General features: G+C 39.0%; 2 protein-coding genes across 2 annotated transcripts; both read left to right on the forward strand.

Moving 5' to 3' along the window:
- The first annotated feature begins 530 nt into the window (after positions 1–530).
- LOC113340519 lies at positions 531–2636 on the forward strand. The gene is made up of 2 exons (XM_026585654.1): positions 531–609; positions 2365–2636. The coding sequence occupies exons 1-2, from the start codon at positions 531–533 to the stop codon at positions 2634–2636; spliced, it is 351 nt and encodes a 116-aa protein (XP_026441439.1).
- Positions 2637–9670: 7034 nt separating this feature from the next.
- LOC113340520 lies at positions 9671–10519 on the forward strand. Its single transcript, XM_026585655.1, has 2 exons — positions 9671–9802; positions 9878–10519. The coding sequence occupies exons 1-2, from the start codon at positions 9671–9673 to the stop codon at positions 10517–10519; spliced, it is 774 nt and encodes a 257-aa protein (XP_026441440.1).
- The last annotated feature ends 16231 nt before the right edge of the window (positions 10520–26750 follow it).

Consider the following 26750-nt stretch of genomic DNA (forward strand, 5'->3'; position numbering starts at 1 on the left):
ACGAAAGAAAATACAATATATCAACTGAGGCCAGGTATCACTATTGCTCAATAACATCACGTTAGGAAAACATGCACTTGCTTGCTAACATTAGGGGGGAATCAAAGCGGTCTCGGCAGAATATAGCACCAAATGCATTTTCATGTAGTCTTAAGAAAACGTACTAAAACTTCATAAGCCAAATAATGTCATCATTTTAACTCATTGAGAAGTACAAAAGGTACCGCAACGACATTTTTGTAAAATCTGTACTAGAAACGTTTCCATTGTCTATACATATGAGTAACAAAGGGTAATATCACCTCGGAAACTTTTTTTTTCTTTTTTCTTTTTTTTTTTTGACCCGGAGTGTCTTCCTAATTATGATTTCTTTTGCGTAATGTCTACTCTAATCATTCAGGCAGTTGCATGTACCTGCCTGCCCTTATGGCAATGTGCTTCTTATAAATAGTTGTATTGGGAGACCCAAACAAGCAGTTTAAAGCTAAACAATCAAAAAGAAAAAGAGTGAGCAAAGAGGTTAAGTAGAGATGGCAATGGAAATTAGTAGCATAATTTTTCGGTTGAGTTTAGTTCTAGTATTGTTAAGTGGAATTCTAAGGTCAACAGGTAATGCAGTTTCGCAAAATGTCCCGGGCTGTGATGATGAAGCTAAAGCTTTAGCAGGGTGATGTAACTTGTATGTGTATGCATGCCACTATAGACGTTGTGAAACTTATTAGCTTGGATAAAGTTTTTTACGTCGCTGATACCTGTGGAAGGAAAATTCCTCCGATGAAGAAATGTGGAAGTATTGGATCCATCGGAATAAAATGAGAAGAATGAACAAATGAAAGATACATAAGAAGCAGATTTCCAAAATGTTTTTCATTTCTTTTTTCTTAGCAGGGGAGCGTACCACCTGAGTAAACTCATTACGATGTACCAAGTGGCACCTATGAACCAAAGAGATGATGTTAATAAAAAATACTCCCTCCGTCCCACTCCTAAGTGACCTATTTGATTTTAGATTTTGTCCCAATGATAAGTGACCTATATCACTAAATAATGAGATATTCCGGAATTATCCTTTTAGTTAATTATAAATAATATATGAAATATGTATAATTTGATAGGCATGTTTATATTCGTTACGTAGGTGTTTTAAAATACTTTTCAATTGTATGAAATTTGCGAACATCCGTGGAGTATTTTGAGAGATAAACCATTTTTAAATTTCACTAGTTATTATTCATAAGGGTATAATTGTAAAAAATGATTAAAAATACTATTTTCCTTGTTTGCATTAAAAATTGCGCAAATTTCAAATAGGTCACTTAGGAGAGGGACGGAGGGAGTAACACATTTATGCACATTTAATTTTCTGCACACTCAATTACCTCAAAGAATCTTATCTCTCACTACATATATATAGCTGCCAGAATTACCTCAAAACGAAATTGAATTGCTTTGTGAACACTCGTTAAAGAGAGGAACTCTAGATTTTTAGAGCCAACGAACACACTGTTGTAGTTGTTATTAACAAAAACAATTTCCTGCTATTCTCTTGGTGGCTACTCAAAGACTTTTGTGTCAATTAAACTACACTTGTTTGAAAAAGGTTCACGGAATTTTTTGTGGGATTTTTCCCCGTTGGTATAGCATCACTTGGGTTAAGAATTACTGATATATATCTGGTCCTTGAAAAATAAAAGAAAATGCGTATATTCGTATATGCTGGCAATCGTTTCTTGGTATATAGGTACGGTTTCCATTTCCTTTAGTAAGTGAAAAACTCCATTCAACTTAAATAACTAAATGAAACTAGTGTCGGTGTTACCGTGGTACAGCGGGAAGTCATGGGGTGACGCAGGGTTCACAATAAACTATGTACAACAATGTTCTTGTGGGCCGTTCCAAGTATTTAGTAAAAAGAAAAACGATATAGCTGTAACAGAAGGTTTCCAGCTTTCTATACATTTTGCCATTGCCAAATGTTGTGTGACAAATATTCCCACAAAAAAAGAGGATACAAAGTACCCAGTTAACTTTAGGTACTCCAATCCATTCCCAATGTTATGCATGCATTGATCAGGTATTGTATAGGTTAGCTCATTGAAGGCAGGAGGAGTTAATTCCGAGGAGGAATCGCAACGTGGCCGATGTTGCTTAGAGGAATATACTATTTACCAACTGAACGATGTATATATAGTAGTATAAGGAGACCCAAACATGAGGAACTTCAAGCTTAAACCATCATAAGAATAACAGACATCGAAGTGTTAGAGTAAGAGATGGCAGCAGTAAGCAGAAATATTTGCGTGTCGATTTTTTTTATAGCGCTCTTAGTTTCAATTCTAACATCAACAGCAATTGCACTTTCAGGCCGGAGTGTCCCAGGGTGTGAAGATGAGACTAAAGCTTTGGTAGACCTTTGTGCAAAGTATGTACTGAAGACAGGACGTCATGATGTTCGACCAGCGAAGAATTGTTGTGCTTTGGTCAGGGAGGTTGATGTAAATTGTATTTATACTTATGCCACTGAAGAAGTCGCAAAACTCATTAGCATGCATAAGGTTTTCTATGTTGCTGCTACTTGTGGCAGAAAACTTCCTCATATGAAAAAATGTGGAAGTATTAGAATCGGTTCGGGGTAAGAAGTTGGATCTATCGAATAAGAGAAACGAAATAGGAGAACTATGGACAAATGAAAGACAAGAAGATGAAGATTAAGATCTAGAAACATAAGCAGACATGTATTAGTATCAATAGTTAATAACTTTGAGGTGTTAAACCCTTGTTTTAATTCTATGATTTTTGTTATAATGTCGTTTCAACTATCACTTTCGGTTCCTCACAAATCAAATTTCAACATCTTCTTAAAATTTCAAAAGCGCTTAGGAAACCACGGTATATCAATTGAGCCCAGACATAACTGTTGCTCACTAACATCACATTCTCATGACATTTAATTAGATAGGAATATAGGAAGCATATTCACGTCCTCCTCCTTCCAGCTCAATACACATATATGTAGAAACACTATTAAAAGCCACTTCATATTTCATACCATAGAAGTCCATAGGGGTGAGCATGGGCCGGTATGGAACGGTTTTTATCTCATCCGCATACAATCCAATCCAACTCACTACGGATTAACCAATCCAACTCAACAAAATGCAAACAGGAACTGCTACACCACTCTTTGTTGATCTCATGAAATAGCAGTCCCTGTTTGCTATTTCATCAAGGTCGCATGAAATAGCAGTCCCTGTTTGCATTTCTACAACATCAATTACTCGTTAGCACGGTTTCATCAACAGTGGATTAACCAATCCAACTCAACAAAATAAAATATTTTTTTTCTTTTTTTTATCTATAATACAATCCAATAATTGTGAAATATACAGTAACATGAAACAAATTAAAATCAGGCCATATATAGAAACAGGCTGATCTATCGCAAAATAAATGAGTCATATTCTATATCACAATATCTCTGTTATATCATGTTCGTATAATTGTTTCAAGTAACCGATGTCGATGTACTACTCGTGAGCACCAAATACGTTATTCACTTGGGAAAACAAAGAAGGAAATAAAGGTTTCAAGCACAAAGATATAATCAGTTAACCAGAACAATATAGATTGTTTTCTTTTTTCTTTTTGTAAAATAAAGAACAACATAGAGTTAAAGAAAGATTTCGATCAAAAAGAGAGACTTACGGAGTGTTATGGATACACCAATCATTGCAAAGAACACAGTTCCAACAAATGATGGCTTCATCCTTAAGATCAAGATGCTTAACTACTCGACTCCTACTGTTGCTTTGTTTTCTTTTCCCTTTTCTAAAACAGATTTTGTGTTTAGCTTTGGTTGTGTTCATTTGTTATTCAAGGCATCTCTCTCTATATATAGCAAACCTGAGTTATATTATATTATTAATATTAATTACTTTTTATTTCATTGTTAATATATATTTTTTTAGTTCAGTTGATGGGAATTATTATTTTCTTTAAAAACTTCCTATATTTCGTTTTGTTTGGTACACCTGCAAGCAAATGAGTAGACCTATTCACCAATCTTGAAAAAAACATTATTGCAAGAGTGACCGCTTTCCTTTCCATAAAATCATTATAGACATGTACGTGATAAAGTTTGTCATGACAACAGTATATTGAAGAAAAGGGTTTTCTCGTTTTATTGATTGATAAAAGAGTTACAACAACATCATTTTATACAAGAATTAAGAGCTAAAAACAGAAAGAGGATAACTACGAATACAAACTAATGAATGCGTAATATACGTACAAAAGAGAAACAAAATATTTGCATATCTTCTATCATAACGCATATATACTCCATATATTCTAACACCCCCCCCCCCCCAACCTCAAGATGCTATAGAACACATCTTGAGGTTGTTGGCCAAGAACTTGAGATGATTAGAAGATAGAGACTTGGTGAAAAGATCTGCAAGCTGCATTTCTGAGCTAACATACGGTAGTGTAATGGTCTTCTTTTTGAAGTGATGACGTACGAAATGACAATCGATCTCAATGTGTTTTGTACGCTCATGGAAAACATCATTATGAGCAATATGAATAGCGGCTTTATTGTCACGGGATAAAGGAGTAGACCCTGCTAGATGGATACCCATATCACTCAGTAACCACCGTAACCAAACTATTTCAGAGGTAGTGTGTGCCATAGCCCTATATTCAACCTCAGCACTATATCGAGAGACAACTGACTGCTTCTTACTATTCCAAGAAATTAGAGAATTGCCTAGAAAGATACAATAACCAGATGTGGATCTTCTATCGGTTACATCACCTGCCCAATCAGAGTCTGTATAAGCAAGAAGACGAAGGTCTGACTTAGAAGAGAATTGCAATCCTTGATACAATGTTCCTTTGATGTATCATAGAATCTTGAAAATGGCAGCAAAGTGTGTAATGCGAGGAGCTGACATGAATTGACTTACAACGTGTACTGCATAGCTAATATCTGGTCTTGTTATTGTCAAATAATTAAGAATCCCAACTAGTTGTCTATACAAAGTTGGATCAGGCATAGCTTTTCCATCAATAGGATTTAGCTTAACGTTAAGCTCAAGAGGTGTTTCTGAGGTCTTACTATCTGTTAATCCAGCTCGATTAAGAATCTCAGAGGCATACTTAATTTGAGATATAAAGCAACCTTCAGATGACCTATCAACTTCTATGCCAAGGAAATATCTTAAGTGACCAAGATATTTCATTTGAAAGCCTAAATTCAGATGAATTTTGAACGATTTTATACCTTCTGAGTCACTGCCTGTGATAACCGTATCATCAACATATAAAAGAATAAGTATTGTTCCTTTTGCGGTTCTTCTGAAGAACATTGCGGAGTCATATGGGCTTTGACGGAAGCCAAATTGAAGAATAGCAGCAGAAAATTTCTCAAACCATGCACGAGGTGCTTGTTTGAGTCCATAGAGATCTTTACGAAGCTTACATACTTGATTAGGAGAATGAACTAAGCCTGGAGGGGGTCTCATATACACTTCCTCTTGTAGTTCTCCGTGCAAAAATGCATTTTTAACATCCATCTGGTGAAGATCCCAATTACGTACAACATCCACGGCAAGAAGAGTACGTATTGTTGCATAATCAATCTCATACTGTTGTGTATTTCCTTGGGCAACCACACGAGATTTGCAACGTTCTAAGGTACCATCTAATTTAGTTTTGACCTTATAGACCCAATGAATTCCCACAATAGGTTTTCCAGGTGGTAAATATACCATATCCCATGTGCCAGCAAGTTTATGTGCAGTCAATTCTTCTCCCATTGAGTCTTACCATTCTGGTATCATTGATGCTTCCCTGTAACTTTTAGGTTCATTCAAAGACAGAATACTTGATAAAGAGCAGTGATAATCAGAAAACTGAGCTGGTGGTTTTCGTACATGCGGAGGCAGAGGGCTAGCTTCTTGTACAGGATCCTCATGTGAAGATGCATTGTCAGAATGCTCCATAGAGTTGTCAGTATCAGCTTCACCTTCAGTAACTGCAATAGATTCAGCAAAAGTAGGCACAAGAATGTCTGTGATAGGTAAGGAATTCTCGAGAGAAGTATCATCAAAAAGATCTAGATATGTGAAGCTCTCTAAGGTAGAAGTTTTTCTACTTGGAAGGGACCAAAAAGGTATTTTATCCTAAAAGGTTACATGTCGAGAAATACGTAACCTTCTAGTCTCTGGATCATAGCATCTGTAACCTTTCTGTTCTATACCATATCCTAAGAAAACACACATAGTATTCTTCTTTCCAAGTTTGTTTCGCTCACGATCTGAGAGAAGAACAAAACATGTTGAACCAAAAACATGGAGTTCAGAGTAGATTGGTTTCGTGTTGAACAAACTCTCGTACGGTGATATACCTCCTATAACTACAGTTGGAATGCGATTAATGGTGTAAACGGTAGTGAGAACGGATTCACCCCAAAAGTTTGAGGGAACAGAATAAGATAGGAGTTGTGTTCTAGATGTTTCAATAATATGTCGGTGTTTTCTTTCAGCAACACCATTTTGTTCTGGAGTTTCTGTACAAGATAATTGTAGAAGAGTTCCTTGAGATTTTAGGAAATCCTTTAAAGGATTGAATATGTACTTACCACCTTGATCAGCACGAAAAGTTTTGATAATTTTTCCAAATTGTGTTTTGATCATTAAAGAAAAATCTGTGTAGATTTTCAGAAACTCTGACATGTTTTTGAAAAGATAGATCCATGTATATCGAGTATGATCATCAATGAAAATAACATAGTACAAAGCCCCTCCTTTAGTTGGAAAAGGTTTCTTACCCCAAACATCATAATGTATAAGATCGAAAGGTGCATTGGAAAAGGTAATACTTTTATTAAAAGGAAGTGCAGGCTGTTTGCCCATCTTACAGGCAATGCAATGAGGTTCTTTGTCAACAGGTATATTTACTAACAACCCTTTATTAATCATATAAGAAAGACGAGAGAAAGAAACATGTCCTAACTTAGAATGCCAAGATATAAAAGGAGATACTGTGGAAGGTAAGGTAGAAGCAGAAACAGCAACAAGTTTGTTCTTGGATTGCTGAGGAATAGCTAGAGACTCCAAAAGATATAACCGACCAACTCTACGGCCTATCCCAACAAGCATCTTTGCCATAGGATCCTGTATAAAACAACCAGAAGAAGTAAAGTGGATGTTAAAACCTTGGTTACGTAATTGACCAATAGATATGAGATTCATTTTAATCTGAGGCACCAGAAGCACATATTGTATATGTACTTTGTCTGAAAGTTTAATCTGGCTAATATGAGTAGCACTTATTTCTGTACCATCTTCAGTATGAATTTTTGGTGTAATAATGGGACACTTTCTCTCAAACAACGTTGAGTTAAAAGTCATGTGATTTGAGGCACATGAGTCAAGAAACCATTCAGTTGAATATGTACCTGTTGGAACTGAGAAAGCAGAAGCAGCTGTGGAGTTATTACCAATAGACAAAGCTTGTTTGAGCATCTCCTGGATTTCAACAAGATTGGGTGATATAGATTGTCCAGCTGCAGCTTGTGGTTTCTCTAGACTATATGACAAATTAGTGGGAGCTGCAGATAGATGTGCAGGAACATTACCATTCAATCTTCTTCTTTCCCTCATGTTTCTAGATGATGGAGATGTGCAATTTCCAACTAGATGTCCAAAGGCTTTGCAGTAGTTACATTGAGGTGTGCCAGGAGGTGCAGTTTGAGATGTTGAAACCTGAGAAGCATTTGCAGATGATGTACTTGGTGAACGGTGTAGGTCCTTGCAAGATGACCAAAGTTCTTGCAGTTATGGCATTGAACTTGAGATAAATCACGAGTACCCCTTTGAGTGTTGAACTGAGAGTTGTAACTTGGTCGTGCTGGTACTGCGAGGACAACAGGAATATCTAACTTGACTCTCTTACGAGTTTCTACAATGATAAGTTCAGAAAGTGCAGTTTCCACCATTGGAAGAGGAGATCGATGAAGAATTGATGCTCTGACAGTTTCAAACTCATCTCTCAATGCCATTAATAGCTGAACTAGTCTAGAATCCTCTCTATATTTTTTCCATATTTCTGTATCAACAGTCCACTTTGGTTCCATAAGTTCTAGTTGATTCCACACGATTGACATCTCAGAATAAAAATCAGAAATGGTCTGGTCTGACTGTTGTTTCAAAGAACGAATATCCTTCTCAAGTTTGTATCTTTGTGCAAAGTTGATTTGAGTATACCTTTTAGAGAGGAAATCCCATGCTTCTTTGGCTACTTCAAAATCGACAAGCTGCATGCTTATGGATGTAATCACTATATTCACGATCCATGTCATAATCCTATGATTGTTGATTTCCAAGATTTCTTTGGGATCTTGTGTTGATGAATCTTTCACTTCCTTGTTCTTGTCTTTGTCCTCAACGTTGGAACTGCTTGCAGTAGGGGCCTTTTCTGTGCCATTGATATATTTCCACATACTTTTTCCTTTGAGAAATCTTATCATGAGATATGACCAGTGATTGTAATTGGTTCCATCAAACTTGACAGTAATGGGTGAAAAATCTTCTCGAGACATGATTAACTGATCTGAGTAAAGAGATAACTCGATTTATGATATTTTAAGATTTGAGGGACAGGATAATAATCTTTCTGTATTGCAACGGAAATGGTTTAGATGTTTTCTGGCTCTGATGCCGTGACAAAGTTTGTCATGACAACAGTATATTGAAGAAAAGGGTTTTCTCACTTTATTGATTGATAAAAGAGTCACAACAACATCATGTTATACAAGATTCAAGAGCTAAAAACAGAAAGAGGATAACTAAGAATACAAACTAATGAATGCGTAATATACGTACAAAAAAGAAACAAAATATCTGCATATCTTTTTATCATAACGGCATATATACTCCATATCTTTTCCATATCTTCTAAAAGTACGTAGCTGTTCATGTGGATTGATTTTAAGTGCTGCATATATAATTTTGTTTATCATGTGTATTGATTTTGTTTGGTACTCTTCGTACAAAATTTTATTATTTTAGTTTTAGTTTCTCTCTATTATTTATAAAAAAGAACACGAATTATTGCCATGGAAAACTATAATAAACACGAACGTGATTCACGATGATAATAAATATTTAGTTGATTCATTAGATGCTCAGTCATACCTACCAGTATTAATATATTTTCCATTTGGTTTTGCGAAATATGTTTCAAACAACATTTGTTGTTGGGAGCTAGCTGATGGAAAGGATATCAATATTTGGAAGGACATGTGGATTCATGGGTGTCAGAATCTAGTCCCTTCTACTTACTGGTCTTCCAATATGGTTCATGTTTCTCAACTTATAGATCAAGATACTAAATCTTGAAAATTTAAGTATGCTTAACAATCTTTTTTCCAGCTGCAACAGTTGATCAGATACGTAGGATAATTAGGTGGACAAAAACTAGAAATGGTCAGTTCACAGTTAAATCTGCCTATAATACTCTTTTGGACGAGGCCTCAGCTAGTAACGCTAGTAGCAACACTAGATTTCCATGGAAAATATTATGGAGCACGAAACTGCCTCCTAAAGTTCTTCAATTACTTTGGATAATACTATAGGACTGTTTATCCACTAGAGACAAAATAGTCATGCATGTACACAATATAGATGACATTTGCCCTCTTTGTGGTAGAGAAAAAGAAAATGTTGAACATTTGTTTCTTCACTGCTTTGTTGTCCATAGAATTTGGTTTGCTATGGATGCTACTGTTCTTGCTAGTGTAGGCAATAAGAATTTGATTTCTTAGATTACTGATATGTTTGTCTCTAATAATTTTTGTGTTGATTCTGTGTAGGTGAGAATTAGATTTATAAGCTGCATTCTGTGGAATATATGGACACTCAGATGTTCCATAATCTTTGACAACATGCAGTTTAGACATGTTGAATTCATTCATTGTGTGAATTGTTTTATCTCTAACATAGAGAGAAATATAGGTCATGTACAAGCACCTAGTGTTAGTTCACTTTCAAACCCGAAATGGAAAGCACCTTCACAGGATGCTGTTAAAATAAATTTTGATGTATCCTTTGTAAGTAAGGATCTACCTATTGGAATGGGACTAATAGCTCGTAATTCTTCAGGGGAATTCCTTGGAACAAAAGGGACCACTGATATAACAGTATATGAGGAACAAGGGGAAGCAACTGCGGCAGTGGAAGCGATCAAATGGGCAGCTGGGAGGAATATTTATGTACTGCATTTGGAAGGTGATAACAAGAATGTAGTGGATGCTATTGATGGAAGGACTGGAGGGATTAAATGGACAATAAACAATGTTATTCTGGAATGCTTGAATTTACTTAGTGCTTTTAATAATTGGAAATGCTCTCATGTTAAAAGAGAAGCAAATAGTATAGATGATGATATTGCAAAATATATGCAAGAATCAACACAAACACTGAATGGAATGTTTGTCCTCCAGATTTTATCTTAAGTAAACTGGAGATAGACAATGTAACCATCTAAATCCATAAATAATTTTTTTTCCTATAAAAATAAAAAATATGTTTTAGACTGAAAGAGTAAAATGATACCGAATAAGAAATGGCATATACTAGAAGGGATTGTGCTTAATGAAGATCCAGATGCAATTGAATCATTGGCAGCAAAGGTCAGTTCTCAGTAAAATCAATTTATGATGCTCTTGCTACTACTGATTCTGATCAAGACCAATGGCATATATTTCAGTTTATTTGGGGTCAGAATTTACCTCTGAAAATTTGATGTTTTCTACGAATTTTTGTAATACCCCAATATTTGGGAGTGGTTGGCCGAATGGAATATAAGTAATTGTTTGTACTTTCATAACACCGAGGCATTTCCAGCACTATTGGTTCCAGAGTTAGCAGAAAACTCTGCAGCTAAGCGTGCTCGGGCGGGAGCAATTCATCCAGGGATAGGTGACCATTCGGAAAGTTTCTGTTGGATTACCGCAGCGATGCCCGTTGAAAACCCCACACAGTCGGGTATCCGCAGTGGCCAAGTGGGGACAGTATCGTTGGAGGGACGGGTCATTACAAATGGTATCAGAGTCGACGATGGTTCGCTTGTCGAGGGTGGGAGGGTACACTGGACAGGGTTGTTACAGGTGCTAGTCTCATGAGGAGCAGGGAACGTCAGAAATCTGAGCTTGAATATATATTTTAGAGCCGAGGGCGGCTCCAATTTAAGGTGGTAATATTGTAATACCCCAATATTCGGCATTGGTTTGCCGAATGGAATATAAGTAATGGTTTATCCTTTCATAACACCGAGGCTTTTTCTGCACAATTGGCTCCAGAGTTGGCAGAAAACTCTGCAGTTAAGCGTGCTCGGGCAGGGGAGCAATCCAAGGATGGGTAACCTCACAGGAATTTGCTGCTGGATGACCGCAGCGATGCCCGTTGAAAAACCCCACACTGCCGGATAACCGTAGTGGCTAAGTGGGGACAATATCGGTGGAGGGACGGGTCATTACAAATGGTATCAGAGCCGACGACGAGTCACCTGCCGAGGGTGGGAAGGAACGTTGGACGGGATTGGTCCAAGTACTTCTCCTGAGGGCAGGGAACGTCGGGTATTTGGGCTTGAATGTATTCTGGATCCAAGGACGGCTCCAATTTAAGTTGGTGGTATTGTAATACCCCGATATTCGGTAGTGCTTGGCTGAATGGAATATAAGTGATGGTTTTTCCTTTCGTAACACCGAGGCATTTTAGCACAATTGGTTCCAGAGTTGGCAGAAAACTCTGCAGTTGAGCGTGCTCGGGCGGGAACAATCCAGGGATGGGTGACCTCCCTAGAAGTTGTTGTTGGATGTGACCGCAGCGATGCCGGTTGAAGAATCCTACACTGTCGGATAACCGCAGTGGTTAAGTTGGGACAGTATCGGTGGAGGGACGGGTCATTATAAATGGTATCAGAGCCGACGACAGATCACTTGTCGAGGGTGGGAAGTTACGCTGGACGAGATTGGTCCAAGTACTTCTCATAAGGGGCAGGAAACGTCAGAAATATGGGTCTTGAATTTATATATATATATTCTAGAGCCGAGGATGGCTCCAATTTAAAGTGGTGTTATTGTAATACCCTGATATTCGGAGTGGTTGGCTGAATGGAATATAAGTAATGGTTCGTTTCATAACACTGAGGTTATAAGTAGTAGTGGCACTGTCCCCACTTAGCCACTGCGGTTATCCGGGAGTGTGGGGTTTTTTAGCGGGGATCGTTGCGGTTAAGGATGCACAGAAATCGGACCGAAACCGGTGAACCGCACCAGAACCGGAAAAAAGAACCGGAACCGGAGGAGGAAGTACAGGGAACAGGACTGAATATGAGAACCAGTGTAGACCGATACGGATACTCGGTTCGGGGGTACCTACTTGTACCGGCTTGAAAATTCCTGTTAATAGCAGCTGTTGATCATTGTTGATACATGAAAATAACCAACCCTAAAATAGATAGCCCCTTAACCTATTAAGGGTCCCTTTTAAATAGAGAAGACTAGGGGACTAAGCCTAACCCAACAAGGTTGGGAAAGTCCTAACCCATGAAAGAAGATATTAAACTAGCTGGCTTTGGCCCAAAGAAGAATGGAAAACCTCTTAGGGTTTGTTAATAACTTGAAAGAGAGGGAATGGTAGTTTAGTAATATATTAATCTTATTGACACTTATCCATAAAAGCGGAAAGGATAATTATTATAAAAGGGAAACCAAAGTATGCTTAGAGGACAAAACTAATCCACCGTTACTCTTCATAAACCTCTCTACACCTTGGGAGTACTTTCTGTGATTAGGGCTAGTTCCTCCTTCCCACGTTTTACCCTATCAACATTGTGACTATAGTGGGAGGTTCTTAGCCTGTTTTCCATCATAATACTCCCAAGTGCGATCCAGGAAGCATCAACGGGTGAAGCATTCCCGAATTTGGATAATGTTACTGTAAAGGATGTATAAGGAAAAAACGATGAAGAGATACGGATTGGAGCAGTGGTTACCATACCTATCGTGCAAGGCGCAGGAGTAGCTCAAAAGAAAGCAGAGACATCGAAAGGGAATATCATTGTTTAAGCAAGCGAATGGGATGTGTTCGAAATGCAAAAGGAGTTGGACGCGTCTATCAAGAGGCAACAATAATTATGTGGGATCCTGAAGCGAGCAAGGGAACATAACACGATAACTTCTAGAGTGGTCAGCGCAAAGAATAATGTTCAAGGAATGACAGAATACGCGATCGCAAAATATTTGGAGACTAATTACCGAGTGACAAAGCATGACGCCTATGACTCGCTAGGGACACCATACTCTGTGGAGGTTGCTGATTACTTATATCCCAAGGAGTATACATCGCCAAAATTCAAAACTTACGGAGAAAATGGGAATGCACGAGAACATGTGAGTCGTTTCTTATCAGCAATGAATGCCTATGCTCAAGACGAAACCCTTTGTATGCGGGAATTCCCGAAGTCACTGACGGACAATGCCTTTACCTGGTATGACAACTTAAAACCCGGAAGTGTCAGCTCGTGGCCCGATATGGTACAACATTTCTTGAAGAAATTTTATTTTGGTCAAAGGAGAGTTACAACGATAGATTTGGGAAGATGTACCCAAAGGGTAGGAGAAGAGATCGGGAAATATATTACTCATTTCCGAGGTTTCACACTTGAATTCCATGAGGATATCCCGGAGGAGCGCCTAGTAGAGATCTGCATTAGAGGAATGGACACAATTTTCCGGTTAAATTTAACAAATTTCAAATTTTAAACCTTTGTGGAGGTTGAAGAGGCTACATCCCGGATATCAGATTGTGCGGACGTTATGCACTTGGGAGAAGGCGGACATACCTGGAAACAACACTCTGTCAACGCTACATCCGCACCTGCTTTCAATGATCAAATACAAACAAATGAAAAGGGAAAGGGAGGAGTTGATTTTGGTTCTTACCGCGGGCAGTCTGGAAGAAGAGGAGGAAGAACGGACGGATGAAGGTCCAATATGCCACCTCCTTTACCATGTAATAAAGAACAGATAGTAGGACTTCTAGAACAATGGGTAACGAACAAGGAAGAGACTTTGCCGCCAGTATCCGCAGAACCTACTGCAGCGGATAAAATGCACGAACGATATTGCCACTACCACAGAAGAGTACATCATCCGACCGTGGAATGTTATTCCCTTCGTTATATTATCCAAAGAAAGTGATCCATAGGAAAATTGGAGATATGGGACCAGAGCATCAACAATGATCTGCTTCCCCAACACCAAGTCATGATAATTTCACATAGCCCTGTCGATGGAGAAACCTGGAGGCCCTAGGAGGATACAGAAGAGAAAGAAGAACGTGAAGCATCTGAGACGTCGATCTTCCCAGATAAAAACGGAGTTGCCAGTAAGTTTGCTCAAACTATCCTGGCTCAATAATTCTTCGATTCCTTAGGTTTTAGTGAAAACCAAATACGTGAAGCATCTAAATCCATAACAACGACTGCATTCGGAAAACCCTATGATCCGTTGCCTAAGGAAGCCATTGTCTTTTCGAATGAAGATATATGATACCCCGGAGAGCACCTTCGCCCTCTCTACCTAATAACTCTCATAAATAAACAGCCGCTTAAGCGAGCCGTTATAGATGGTGGAGCTTCACTTAACATGATTTCGTTACATACACTGGAGCTGTTGGGAGTGCCGCGGACAACAATAAAGATGTATGGAACAACTGTAAGAGTCTTCGGAGGACAAACCCAGACAACAATTGGGATAGTACATATGATGATGAAGATCGGACCCATCAGAGCGCTCACTCCTTTTGTGAATATCAATATTCTTCAAGGCACATGGCACGGTATTATTGGTCGAATACAGGATAACTATGTACCCTCGCTACACAGAGGAATCCGAGTAGAAGAAGACACCTTCGAAGATCTACTTTATCCCATCCCAAGACGGGATACCTCGACGGTCAAGATAAGAAAGTAAAGCCTAGTCTAGAGAAACGGCAGCAGGCAAAGGGACGGAAATAGATGACATATCCAATCAGCATTTAATGCTCACATGTCTTATCTACACGCCAAACGGAAGCGCGTGGAGAGAAAGGAGGTGGTAGATTCTGAGTGGTAGAGAATAGCGGTGAACGAAGGTCCAATCTGTACTGAGGCTGGGAGGTTCCCGAAGGAACGTGTGTCAGCTGAGGTGGCAGAGTTCGACTGGAGAGAATAAACGATGAACGAAGGTACCATTTGTACGAAAGGTATATCTGGGGACGATGGACCCAAAGACAACAAAGATATATCTGGAGCCGAAGGGACTATAAATACCAAGCTTCACCAACAAAATAGAGCCATTCAATTCCTAGGAGAAGAAGATATAGCCTTAAGATTATACCTCTTTAATGTTTAGAACTTAAGTATTTACTTCAACTTGAGTTCTCTCTATTACTTTGGGAAGAATTTAAGATCTTTGTAACCACCGAAACTTAATACAAACAATCACTCATTACCCCGTGGACATAGACTAAAGTCGAACCACGTAATCTCATGTGTCTCATGATAACTTAGTAGCATTTACATTATATTTGTGTTCTTTGTTATTATCGTGATCTTATATATCTTTTACAACTTAGCATTATCAGTTCGACGGAGGTATCATTACTACCTAGTATTCGATCCTCTGAGTTGTATACATTACGTAGACTATGTGAAAATTAGTAGCACACATTTCTATGTCCTAGAGGACGATACCATGTTCCATGTGTTGCTCGGAAGAGGATTTATTTTGAATCAAAAAGTGGTAGCATCTACGTATCATCAGTGTGTCAAAACTAATATTGGAGGAAAGCAGTACCGGATCCCAGCCATAAGCAACCCATTCGGACCAGAATAGGCTTACATGGCCGATGCAGTCTTCTACACACATTCGGTCCTGAACCAGGAAGAGCATCCGGAACACCTCAGACCACTCCTGAAATGGGAAAAATTCCAGTCGGAAGAGCAAATAAAAGAAAAGACCAAGTTAGTGTTCAACCCATCACGGATGGGACCCGCCTCTGGGAGCAAAAGGGTAATAACCGAAACTAAGAACATCCAGTTCAAGCGCTTCTGACGACCGAAAGGAGGGCATGTTTACCGCTCATAGCAATTAGCTGGGGAAGTCTCCCAGCGCCAACAACATTACAATATGTCATCAGTTGATGAAGAAATGACGGAGACAACCGCAGTAGCGGAAGAGTCACAAGAAGAAATGGAAACTTCAGAAGAAGAGATGATAAAGAAGTTACCCGAGGAAAAGGTAAAAGTCGATCCGGCACTTGATGGGTTAGAAGAATTAAACCTTGGTTTAGAGGACCATCCCCGTTGTGTACGCATAAGCAAACACTTGCAAGGAGAGGAAAGGGAGTGGATGATCAGGTTTCTCCATGAATATCAAGATGTGTTTGCGTTTACGTATGACGAAATGCCTGGCTTGGATATAAGCTTAGTCACGCACAACCTTAGTGTCTCACCTGAGTACAAGCCAGTTAAACAGCAAAGTCGTAACTTCTCGGAAAAGATAGAACTTTCCATCAAGGAAGAGGTCGATAACCTACTTAAGGACAAAATTTCAAGCCGATCCAACACCCCGTGTGGTTAGATAATATCGTGAGAGTACCTAAGAAGAATGGGAAGGTCCGGTGTTGCGTTGATTGTCGAGATTTGAATCGAGCATGTCCCAAAGATGATTTCACGGTGCCAAACATAGACGTAATGGTGAATAACACGTGCGGACATGATATGTTTTCTTTTATAGATGGGTTGAGCGGATATAATCAAGTGAGGATGTCCGCGGAGGATGCTCATAAAACAACCTTCCATATACCATACAGAAACTTTTATTATGTTGTGATGCCCTTTAGGCTGAAGAATGTCGGCGCAACCTATCAGCGGGAGATGGTAGCTATTTTTCACGACATGATGCATCAGATAATAGAAGTATACATAGATGATATATTGTGGTGAAGTCCAGGGCGCGAGAAGACCATCAAGATGTCATGAACCTTAGGTAGTTTCCTAGGTGGTTGCCCTTATCATTTCTTGTCTGCCTTAAGCCACATTCACATGCATGACGTGAATGTATTTGGCTAGCTTTATATTTGAACCATTCTTGTGGTTGTAAAAATATTGAATTATTTTGTAGTGAAATCTATTTTCCTCCACTCATTCTTCTTCTCTCTGCAATCTCTATATCTTCATCTTCTTCCTTCAATTTTCTTCTCTGCTACTGCTTCTTTTTTTCTATGTTATATTTCTCAACTATTCTAGTTCTTACTCTTCAATAATATCTATTCTGATAATATTACCCTGACTAGCTTGAACATTTGTAGTGAGTTCATTACAAGTGGTATCAGAGCAGTCGATTCTACGACTGCTTCCATGGAAAACAAAGCTGTGATCGATGAAATTAATAGAAAGATGAGCTCGCTAAATCACATAAGGGGTATAGTCAAAGACAAGATGAATTAGCTCTCAAACACGCAGATCTACTCAAGAAAGTGAATATGAACCATGAACAACCGTCATTAAGGTATCTTCAGTCCATTCGAGAGGTGTTTAGAGAATGCATAGATGAACAGGTGAGAGTCCCTATTGGAAACGTACCAACACCAGAAGGTTCTAATGGAGTCTTAGGATCTCGTCCTGGTGCGAACCATATGCCAAGAACCGGTGAGCTTAACGATTCTACTGGTCATACGAATAATTCTTATACACATAATAATGAACATCAATATCATCACTCAAAACCTAAAGCAGAGTTTCCAAAGTTTGATGGTTCTAATCCTAGATCTTGGATTCGGAAATGTAAAAAATATTTTCTTATACATTTTGTGGGAGAAGATCAAAAAGTTCACCTAGCTTCATTATATCTAGAAGGTAGAGCTGATGTGTGGTATCAAGATTATCAAGAAGGTAAACCTGAAGTTACCTGGGAGGAACTCATTATAGCTGTGAGTAACAGATTTCAAGAGTTAGGGCATTATGATATTGTTGGTGAATTTAACAAGTTATCTCAAGTGGGAACTGTGTTAGATTATCAAGAATTGTTTGAAGAACTCAAAAGCACTTATGCTGGCTAAGAATCGACATCTATCAGAAGAATACTTTACTTAGAGTTTCATAAGTGGCCTCAAGGAAGAATTGTGTATGCATGTGTTGATGTTTTCTCCAAAAACTCTAGCTCATGCTATTTACTTGGCTCGAATGCAAGAGGTGTTATTAAATCTTTCATCAAAGAAGAATAAAAACACAATTAAACCCTCATCTCCTTATGTCCAAAACTTCAATACCAACAAGAGTTTCTCTTCTCCTGTAATTAGTCCAACATTAACAAGAACTACCACAACCAATTCATCCAGTTCCCAATCATCAAATCCTCCAATTAGAAGATTGACATATGCTGAGATGAAAGCTAGAAGGGACAAAGGATTATGTTATAATTGTGATGAAGTTTTTTCTTCAGGACATAAGTGTGTTAAACAACAAATATACATGTTAGCTACAGAAGAGGATGATGCACACTTTCATCTGAAGAATCTCCATCTGACACAGTTCAATCTCCAGAATCTGAAGAAGGAGTAGAGATATTTGTTCATGCATTGTCAGGTAATGTTTCTCATAACACCATTAAGATTCAGGGAATCAGTAAGAAGAGAAAACTAACTATACTCATTGATAGTGGTAGTACACATAGTTTCTTAAACCTTGAAGATTCTAAATTGTGTGGAGTGTATATAAATCCAACTACAACTTTACATGTTGTTGTAGCGGATGGCAATAAGCTAGTCAGTGATGCTAAGTGCCCTGCATTTAGTTAGCAAATGCAAGGTCACCAATTCCAGTATGATTTGAGGTTCCTTAAACTTGGAGGTTGTGATATGGTTTTGGGGGTAGACTGGATGAAAGAAGTGATTCCTATAATTTTTGACTTCAAAAAGTTATCAGTCACTTTTACTAAAGAAGGTCAAAAGGTAGTTCTTCAAGAGACAATAGAAACAACTAAGTTGACACAGATTTCTGGCTCAACTTTACAAAAACTTCTCAAGAAAAACAAGCATGGCATTGTTGGTAATTTTTATTCTATCTCAGCTATTCAAGAAGATTCAAAAATTCCTCCTCCAATTTCTAATTTACTCAATGCTTACCCCAAAATCTTCAAGAAACCTACATCCCTGCCACCACAAAGAACTCATGATCATCATATCCCTCTTAAACCTTTATCTTCACCACCAAATCAGAGGCCATATAGGATACCTTATGTCCAAAAAGAAGTAGTATAGAAATTGGTTGAAGAAATGTTATCTGCAGGGGTAATTCAACCAAGTCATAGTTCATTTTCTTCTCCCATAATACTTGTAAAGAAGAAGGATGGCAGCTGAAGATTTTGTGTGGATTACAGGAAATTGAATGATATTACTGTCAAGGATAAGTATCCAATTCCAGTTATAGAAGAATTGTTAGATGAACTCAAAGGAGCAAAGGTTTTCAGTAAAATTGATCTCAGGGAAGGCTACCACCAAATTAGAGTTCATCCTGCAGATATTCATAAAATGCTTTCATATTTCACCAATGGCACTTTCAATTCTTGGTAATGCCCTTTGGATTGATCAATGCTCCAGCTTCTTTTCAGTCTCTCATGAATGATGTGTTTAAGCCACATTTGAGGAAGTTTATTCTAGTATTCTTTGATGATATTCTCATTTACAGTCCTGATATGGATACACATTTACATCATCTCAAAATAACTTTGTCACTCTTACAAGAACATTCACTCTTTGCTAAGATTAGCAAGTGTTCTTTTGGGCAGTCACAAATGGAATATTTGGGGCATGTTATTAGTACACAAGGAGTTGCAGCTGATCCATCAAAGATTGAGTGCATGCTTTAATGGCCAACTCCAAGTAAGATTAAGGCATTTAGAGGGTTTCTTGGATTAACAGAATATTATAGGAAGTTTGTGCAACACTATGGTCTGATTTAGCAAGCCTTTGAATGAATTACTTAAGAAGAATAACTTCCAATGAAACTCTGCATCAGCTCAATCAGCATTTGATCAGCTAAAGGTGGCCATGGAAACAACTCCAGTTCTAGCATTACCTGACTTCTCAAATCCCTTTGAATTAGAAATAGATGCTTCTGATGTAGGAGTGGGAGCAGTTCTCATGAAGGATAAGCAACCAATAGCTTATTTCAGTAAAAGCATGGGTGTCAGATACTTAGCTTACTCAACTTATGAAAAATAATTGCTTGCGATAGTATTGGAAGTTACTAAATGAATATCCTATCTGCTAGGGAATCACTTCAAAATATATACATATCATCAAAGTATTAAGTTTTTTATGGAGCAAAGGTTACATTCCATATTTCAACAGAAATGGTTATCCAAATTACGTGGTTATGAGTGTGAACTGGTACATAAGAAAGGAGCAGAGAATAGAGTTATAGATGCCTTGTCCAGAGTTCCTTCCCAATCATCTTCATCCTGCAATGCTATCTATGAAGTTCAACCAACTTGGTTAACTGAAGTAATTTCTAGTTATGAAGGAGATGAACATGCCAAGACTACTATGCAAAAGCTCCTTATTTCCACAGGCGGTGTACCTCATTATTCTTATTCTCAGGGAATACTCAAGTTTAAAGGGAGAACTTATGTGGGTTCCTCTGGTGAACTAAGAAGACAAATTATGGTTGTTGTTCATTCTTTTTCCATTGCAGGTCATTTTGGTACCCAAGCAAGTTACCATAGAGCAAAATCTTTCTTCTATTGGAGTAATATGAAGAAGGACATCTTTCAGTTTGTGGCAGAGTGTGACATTTGTCAACAACATAAAGGTTTTAATACATTGCCAGGTGAGTTATTACATCCATTACCAGTTCCAGATCAAGCATGGCAACACATTAGTATGGATTTCATCTCTGGGTTGCCTAAGTCTGAGGGTAGAGAAGTTATCATTTACAAAATGTTTCCAAAATGTTATGAGCCATCCATATACAGCTCAATTTGTTTCCAAAATGTTCCTTGATCACATTTACAAGCTCCATGGTCTTCCTCAAACCATTATATCTAACAGAGATAGTGTGTTCTTGAGCAGCTTTTTGCAGGAGTTATTCAAGAAGCTTGGTACTTCACTTCATCTTAGTACAGCATATCACCCTCAAACAGATGGTCAGACTGAGAGAGTTAATGCTTGCTTAGAGTCTTATTTTAGATGCATGACAATCTACAGACCAACCAAATGGTTAGCTGGTTGTCATTGGCAAAATGGTGGTTTAACTCCACTTATCACACTAGCTTGAAACTCAATCCATTTCAGGATCTCTATGGTTATTCCCCACCACAATATGGGTTGATTTATTATTCTCCAGCTATTAATGCTAAAGTGGATGATTACTTGCAGCACAGACAAGCTATGAATATTCTACTTAAATCCACCTTGGAAGAGGCACAACATAAAATGAAGCAACAAGCTGATAAGAACAGAAGTGAGAGGCAGTTTCAAATGGGAGATTGGGTTTATCTTAGGCTCCAACCCTACAGACAGTCTTCAGTTCAGTTAAGAAGGAACCTCAAGCTTGCTGCAAATTTTTTTGGGCCATATCATATCATAAGAAAGATAAGATAAGTAGATTACAAACTGAAATTGCCAGCATCTTCCAGAATCCATCATGTTTTTCATGTATCTCAGCTCAAGCTCAAGGTAGGACAAACTGTTACTCCTCAAACTGTCTTTCCAACTTTGGATAATGATGGATGCATGAAGATTTCTCCACTACACTCTGGGCTCTAGATTGGTTAAGCGTAACAAACAAACTGTATCTCAGGTGCTGGTACATTGGTCTCACTCCACTTCTGATGATGCTACTTGGAAGGACAAGGATGTTATGGAGCATAATTTTCCTCAGATGATCCTTGGGGACAAGGATCCTTTGGAGCAGTAGGCAGTTGTCATGAACCTTAGGTAGTTGCCTGGGTGGTTTCCCTTATCATTTCTTGTCTGCCTTAAGGCACATTCACATGCATGACGTGAATGTATTTGGCTAGATTTATATTTGCACCATTCTTGTGGTTGTAAGGACATGTGAATTATTTTGTAGTGAACTCTATTTTCCTTCACTCATTCTTCTACTTTCTACTTTCTGCAATCTTTAAATCTTCATATTCTTCCTTCAATCTTCTCCTATGCTACTGCTTATTCTTTTCTCTGCTATATTTCTCAACTATTCTAGTTCGTACTCTTCAATAATCTCTATTCTGATAATCTTACCATGACTAGATTGAATATTTGTAGTGAGTTCACCACACAAGACCACCTGAAGCGCGTTTTCGACGGATGCATGAAATACCACCTAAAGATGAACCCCCTCAAATGCCCTTTTGGCGTTACTTTCGGTAAGTTTTTAGGATTCGTTGTCACGAACAAGGGAATACAGATCGATCTAAGCAAGGTAGAAGCAATAACTACTATGACACCGCCTGGGAATGTGAAAGAACTACAAAATTTGATAGGAAGAATATCTTATGTCCGGAGGTTCATTCCAGGATTGGCCCAATTACTATCCGCTTTCTCACCATTACTGAAAAAGAACAAACCATACGAGTGGGGAGACGAGCAGGAGCGAGCCTTTCAGAAGCTTAAAGAATGTCTGATTAGTGCACGAGTTTACGATCACCCATTAAAGGCGATACCCTTTATCTGTACACAGCTTTTACTAACATGGCGGTCGGGGAACTGTTAGACCAATACCTCGACAATGATCATCTACGTCTGATTCATTACATCAGTAGAGGGTTTAGAGACGCGGAGTTCAGATACTCAAAAATAAAACAAGCATGTTTAGCGCTCATTTATGCCACGCATAAATTGCGATCGTATTTGCTTGCTCATGAGACCATAGTGGTAGCGACTACTAATCCGATTGCTTATCTAGCCACGAAACCAGTCTTGTTAACAGACCGATGGTTATTACAGCTATCCGAGTTTGAACTGAAATATCAACGGTCAAAAGGAGTCCGTGGGCAGGCGTTTGCGGATCTATTAGCTGCATTTCCGGGAACATATGTGATGGAAATAAGTGAGGAGATACCTAGAGAAGTCGCAGAATCTGAGGAAGAGGAACGATGGGCAATGTTTTTCGACGGATACTCATATGGTTCTCACGGAGGAACCAGTACAGTCTTTGAAACATCCAAGCGGGATTTATTGCCATTCCCATTTAAGTTAGATTGCGAGTGTAGTAATAACGTGGCAGAATATGAAGCATTAATCTTGGGGATGCGTATGGTGGAAGAACTTAATTTGGGAGCGATAGACGTAAAAGTAGACTTGAAGCTGGTCATAAGTCAAATATCAGGAGATTTCCAGGTAAAAGAAGCGCACTTAACCCCATATCGAGCGGAAGTCCAAGAACTGATGGCAAAGAGAGGGAGTACTGTTATCGAACATACGGGAAGAACCACTAATCGCCATGTCGACGCATTAGCCACTCCAGGAGCAAAAAAGTAATTGAATGAAGTATATGAAGGGACAATGGTAGTTAATAAAAGGACGTTGACGAGTGCGTGGAAAGAAGACGCGGTGTTTGAACAAAAAGATGACCGGAGAATAGGTTATATCGAGGAATTAACCAGAGAAGCGGACGAGCAGTTGTTTCCCATTAAGGTATTAAAACAATTCGTAATATTGCGAGGGGCGTTGTATTATCGAACACCTGGAGGAGCCTTATCACGCTGTGTAGGAAAAATAGAGGCACAAGAGATACTGAGTCGTGTTCATACAGAATCTTGCGGGAAGACAGGAGGAGTTCCGCTATACTGCCGTTTACGGAGGATGAGTCTATATTGGCCAAATATGTCGAAGTCGGATAATAGAACTTCAAGCAGCAGTAGTACAAGATAAATGTGAAGACTTCCAAGCGCCTCCACAACAAACAGAAGTATGTAGCATGGAAATAGAAGATTGGAGGCATCCATATATAGATTTCATTCAACATAAACATCTATCGGAAAATAGACAAGACACACTTAAGATTCAGCGGAAGGACGGGCGACTCTTTATAAATGAAGGGATTCTTTATAGAAAAATCTACGGAGATATAATATTGTGTTGTTTATCACAAGAAGAAGCGGAAGTAGTGATGTCTACATCTCATAATGCGTAGCATCAGGGTATGAGGAAGCGTTTCTTACAACGGTACGGAGGAGGCTTCTACTGGCCCACGATGGAATTTGATACAGCCGAGCATGTGAAGAAGTGCCAGTAATGCCAAAGCCACATACCATTAATCCGGGCCCCTCATACGTTGCTACACAATATCGTCAGTCCCTGGCCCTTCCATAGCTGGGGACTCGATATCATTGGGAAGATAAGTCTGATTTCGTCCGGACGACATAAGTATATCATCACCGCGACCGAGTATTCTTCAAAATGGGTAGAAGCCCATTTCTCTTCATGATTATTCCGGAGCCACCATCGCAACATTTATCAAAGAATATATCATATGTCGATTCGGCGCACCAATGATCATCCGCTCAGACAACGGTATTAAATTTCGTCAACCAAACTGTCAAAGAATTGCTAGATCAGTACGGTATTAAATTTCATACTTCGACTGTCTATTACCCTCAGGGGAACGGACGGTACATGATCATCACAGAAGCTGGCATGAACATCTACCACTCGCACTCTGGGCATACCGCATTTCTAAAAGAAGTTCAACTGGGGCTTCACCATATTCCTTGGTATATGGGTAGGATGCAATACTACCAGCAGAGATCGTTATTCCTTCAGTACGAGTAGCCATGGCTAGTCTCACCACTCCGGACGAGGTTAGTCGGTTCTCCCATCTTGGTACCTTGGAGGAGCGAAGAGCTAAAGCCGAAAGATTTGCGGACAAGTTTAAACAAAGGACAACAAGATACTATAACCAGAAGGTAAAGGAACAAACTTTCTCAGAAAACGATATAGTCATGAAGATTGCCCCGCACGTTCAACGAAATGCAAAGGCCGAAAAATTTGTCATGAACTGGGAAGGCCCCTACATGATTACCGAAGCTGCGAAAAGTTGATACTACTATCCCAAGCGGATGAGCGGATCCTGGATCAAGACCTCTTTCAATGGTAAATGGCTAAAAGCATATTATGCATAGTAACTAAATGTACGCCGGATGGCTGATTATTAGTAATATAAGTATTGTTATCTTAACTATGTGTCAAAATAAATAGCCTCGAGTCGGGCTAAGTTCCGTGCATGACCAATGAAGTGCACCAATAGCCCCGAGTCTGGCTAGGTTCAGTGCATGACCAATGAAGTGCACCAATAGCCCGAGTCTGACTACGTTCCGTGCATGACCAATGAAGTGCACCAATAGCCCCGAGTCTAGCTAGGTTCCGTGCATGACCAATGAAGTACACCAGTAGTCCCGAGTCTGGATAGGTTCCGTGCATGACCAATGAAGTGCACCAATAACCACGAGTCTGGCTAGGTTTCGTGCATGACCAATGAGGTGCATCAATAGCCCCGAATCTGGCTAGGTTCTGTGCATGACCAATGAAGTGCACCAATAGTCCCGAGTCCGGCTAAGTTTCGTGCATGATCGATGAAGTGCATTAATAGCCCCAAGTCTGGATAGGTTCCGCGCATGACCAATGAAATGCACTAATAGCCTCTAGTACGACTAGGCTATGAGAACAACCCATAAAAGGAGTATCATCCCCACTATGACTAGACTTTGTGCAATAAGATGCACGATAGCCTCAAGCATGGCAAGAATGAATAAAGCACTGAGTACGAGTATAGCTAGATTAAATAAAGCCATGCGCAATGATAAAGCATTAAGAGTCGATCCGGAGCAATAAGATCGATATATTCATTATCAAGATAGGTGAACGCGCTTGGGATAAATACACGGGAAGATAAAACAAAGTATTACATAGACAAAAACTTAATCAGATGCTTAAAATTTAAAGAAACGAGGTTAATACTTAACACGCACGTTTTAACCGTCCGCATGCAACAGCCAACTCATTTTCTTGATATTCCATCCGGGCACGAGCATCAGAAAATATTTCAGCTGCCTTGGCAGAGGCTACAACAGTCTTTACTGAAGGGCCGACCCGATAAGCACTCAGCCGATCCACATATAAATCCATTACGTGAAAGTACTGCGTCTGATTCGCCTCAAACGTATCCTCACATTCATGCACAAGTCGAGCATTCCCAGCATCGGTGGCTTGTAACAATTCCATTTTTTGGTTTCTAAGGAACAAAGATAATGCATCAATTGATTCTTCCCGGACTTAGAATTATTCTCCTCTGATAACCACAACGCAGCATATATACAACAACAAAAAAAAAAAAAAAAGTTCAAGGCAGCGCGCGGAGCGCCCCATGAACTTCAGCAAGAGCCGCTTCAACAGATCTAACGGAACGATCTGCCTCAACATACTGGAAATGAGTAATCAAACGCTGCTCGCGGCAATAACCACTGGAAATGAGTAATCAAACGATCTCACAGAACGATCCGCCTCAACATACTCAAGCAGAGTCATATCAGGAAGTCCGCCTTCACTCTGAATTTTCATCACACGATGGTCCGCAGCCGATAAGCATTCATGCCAGCAAGAATTCTTGATATCAAACATATCATGCGCGATACA

This window comes from Papaver somniferum, unplaced genomic scaffold (genome assembly GCF_003573695.1).
Source record: "Papaver somniferum cultivar HN1 unplaced genomic scaffold, ASM357369v1 unplaced-scaffold_22, whole genome shotgun sequence".
NCBI classification, from domain to species: domain Eukaryota; kingdom Viridiplantae; phylum Streptophyta; class Magnoliopsida; order Ranunculales; family Papaveraceae; genus Papaver; species Papaver somniferum.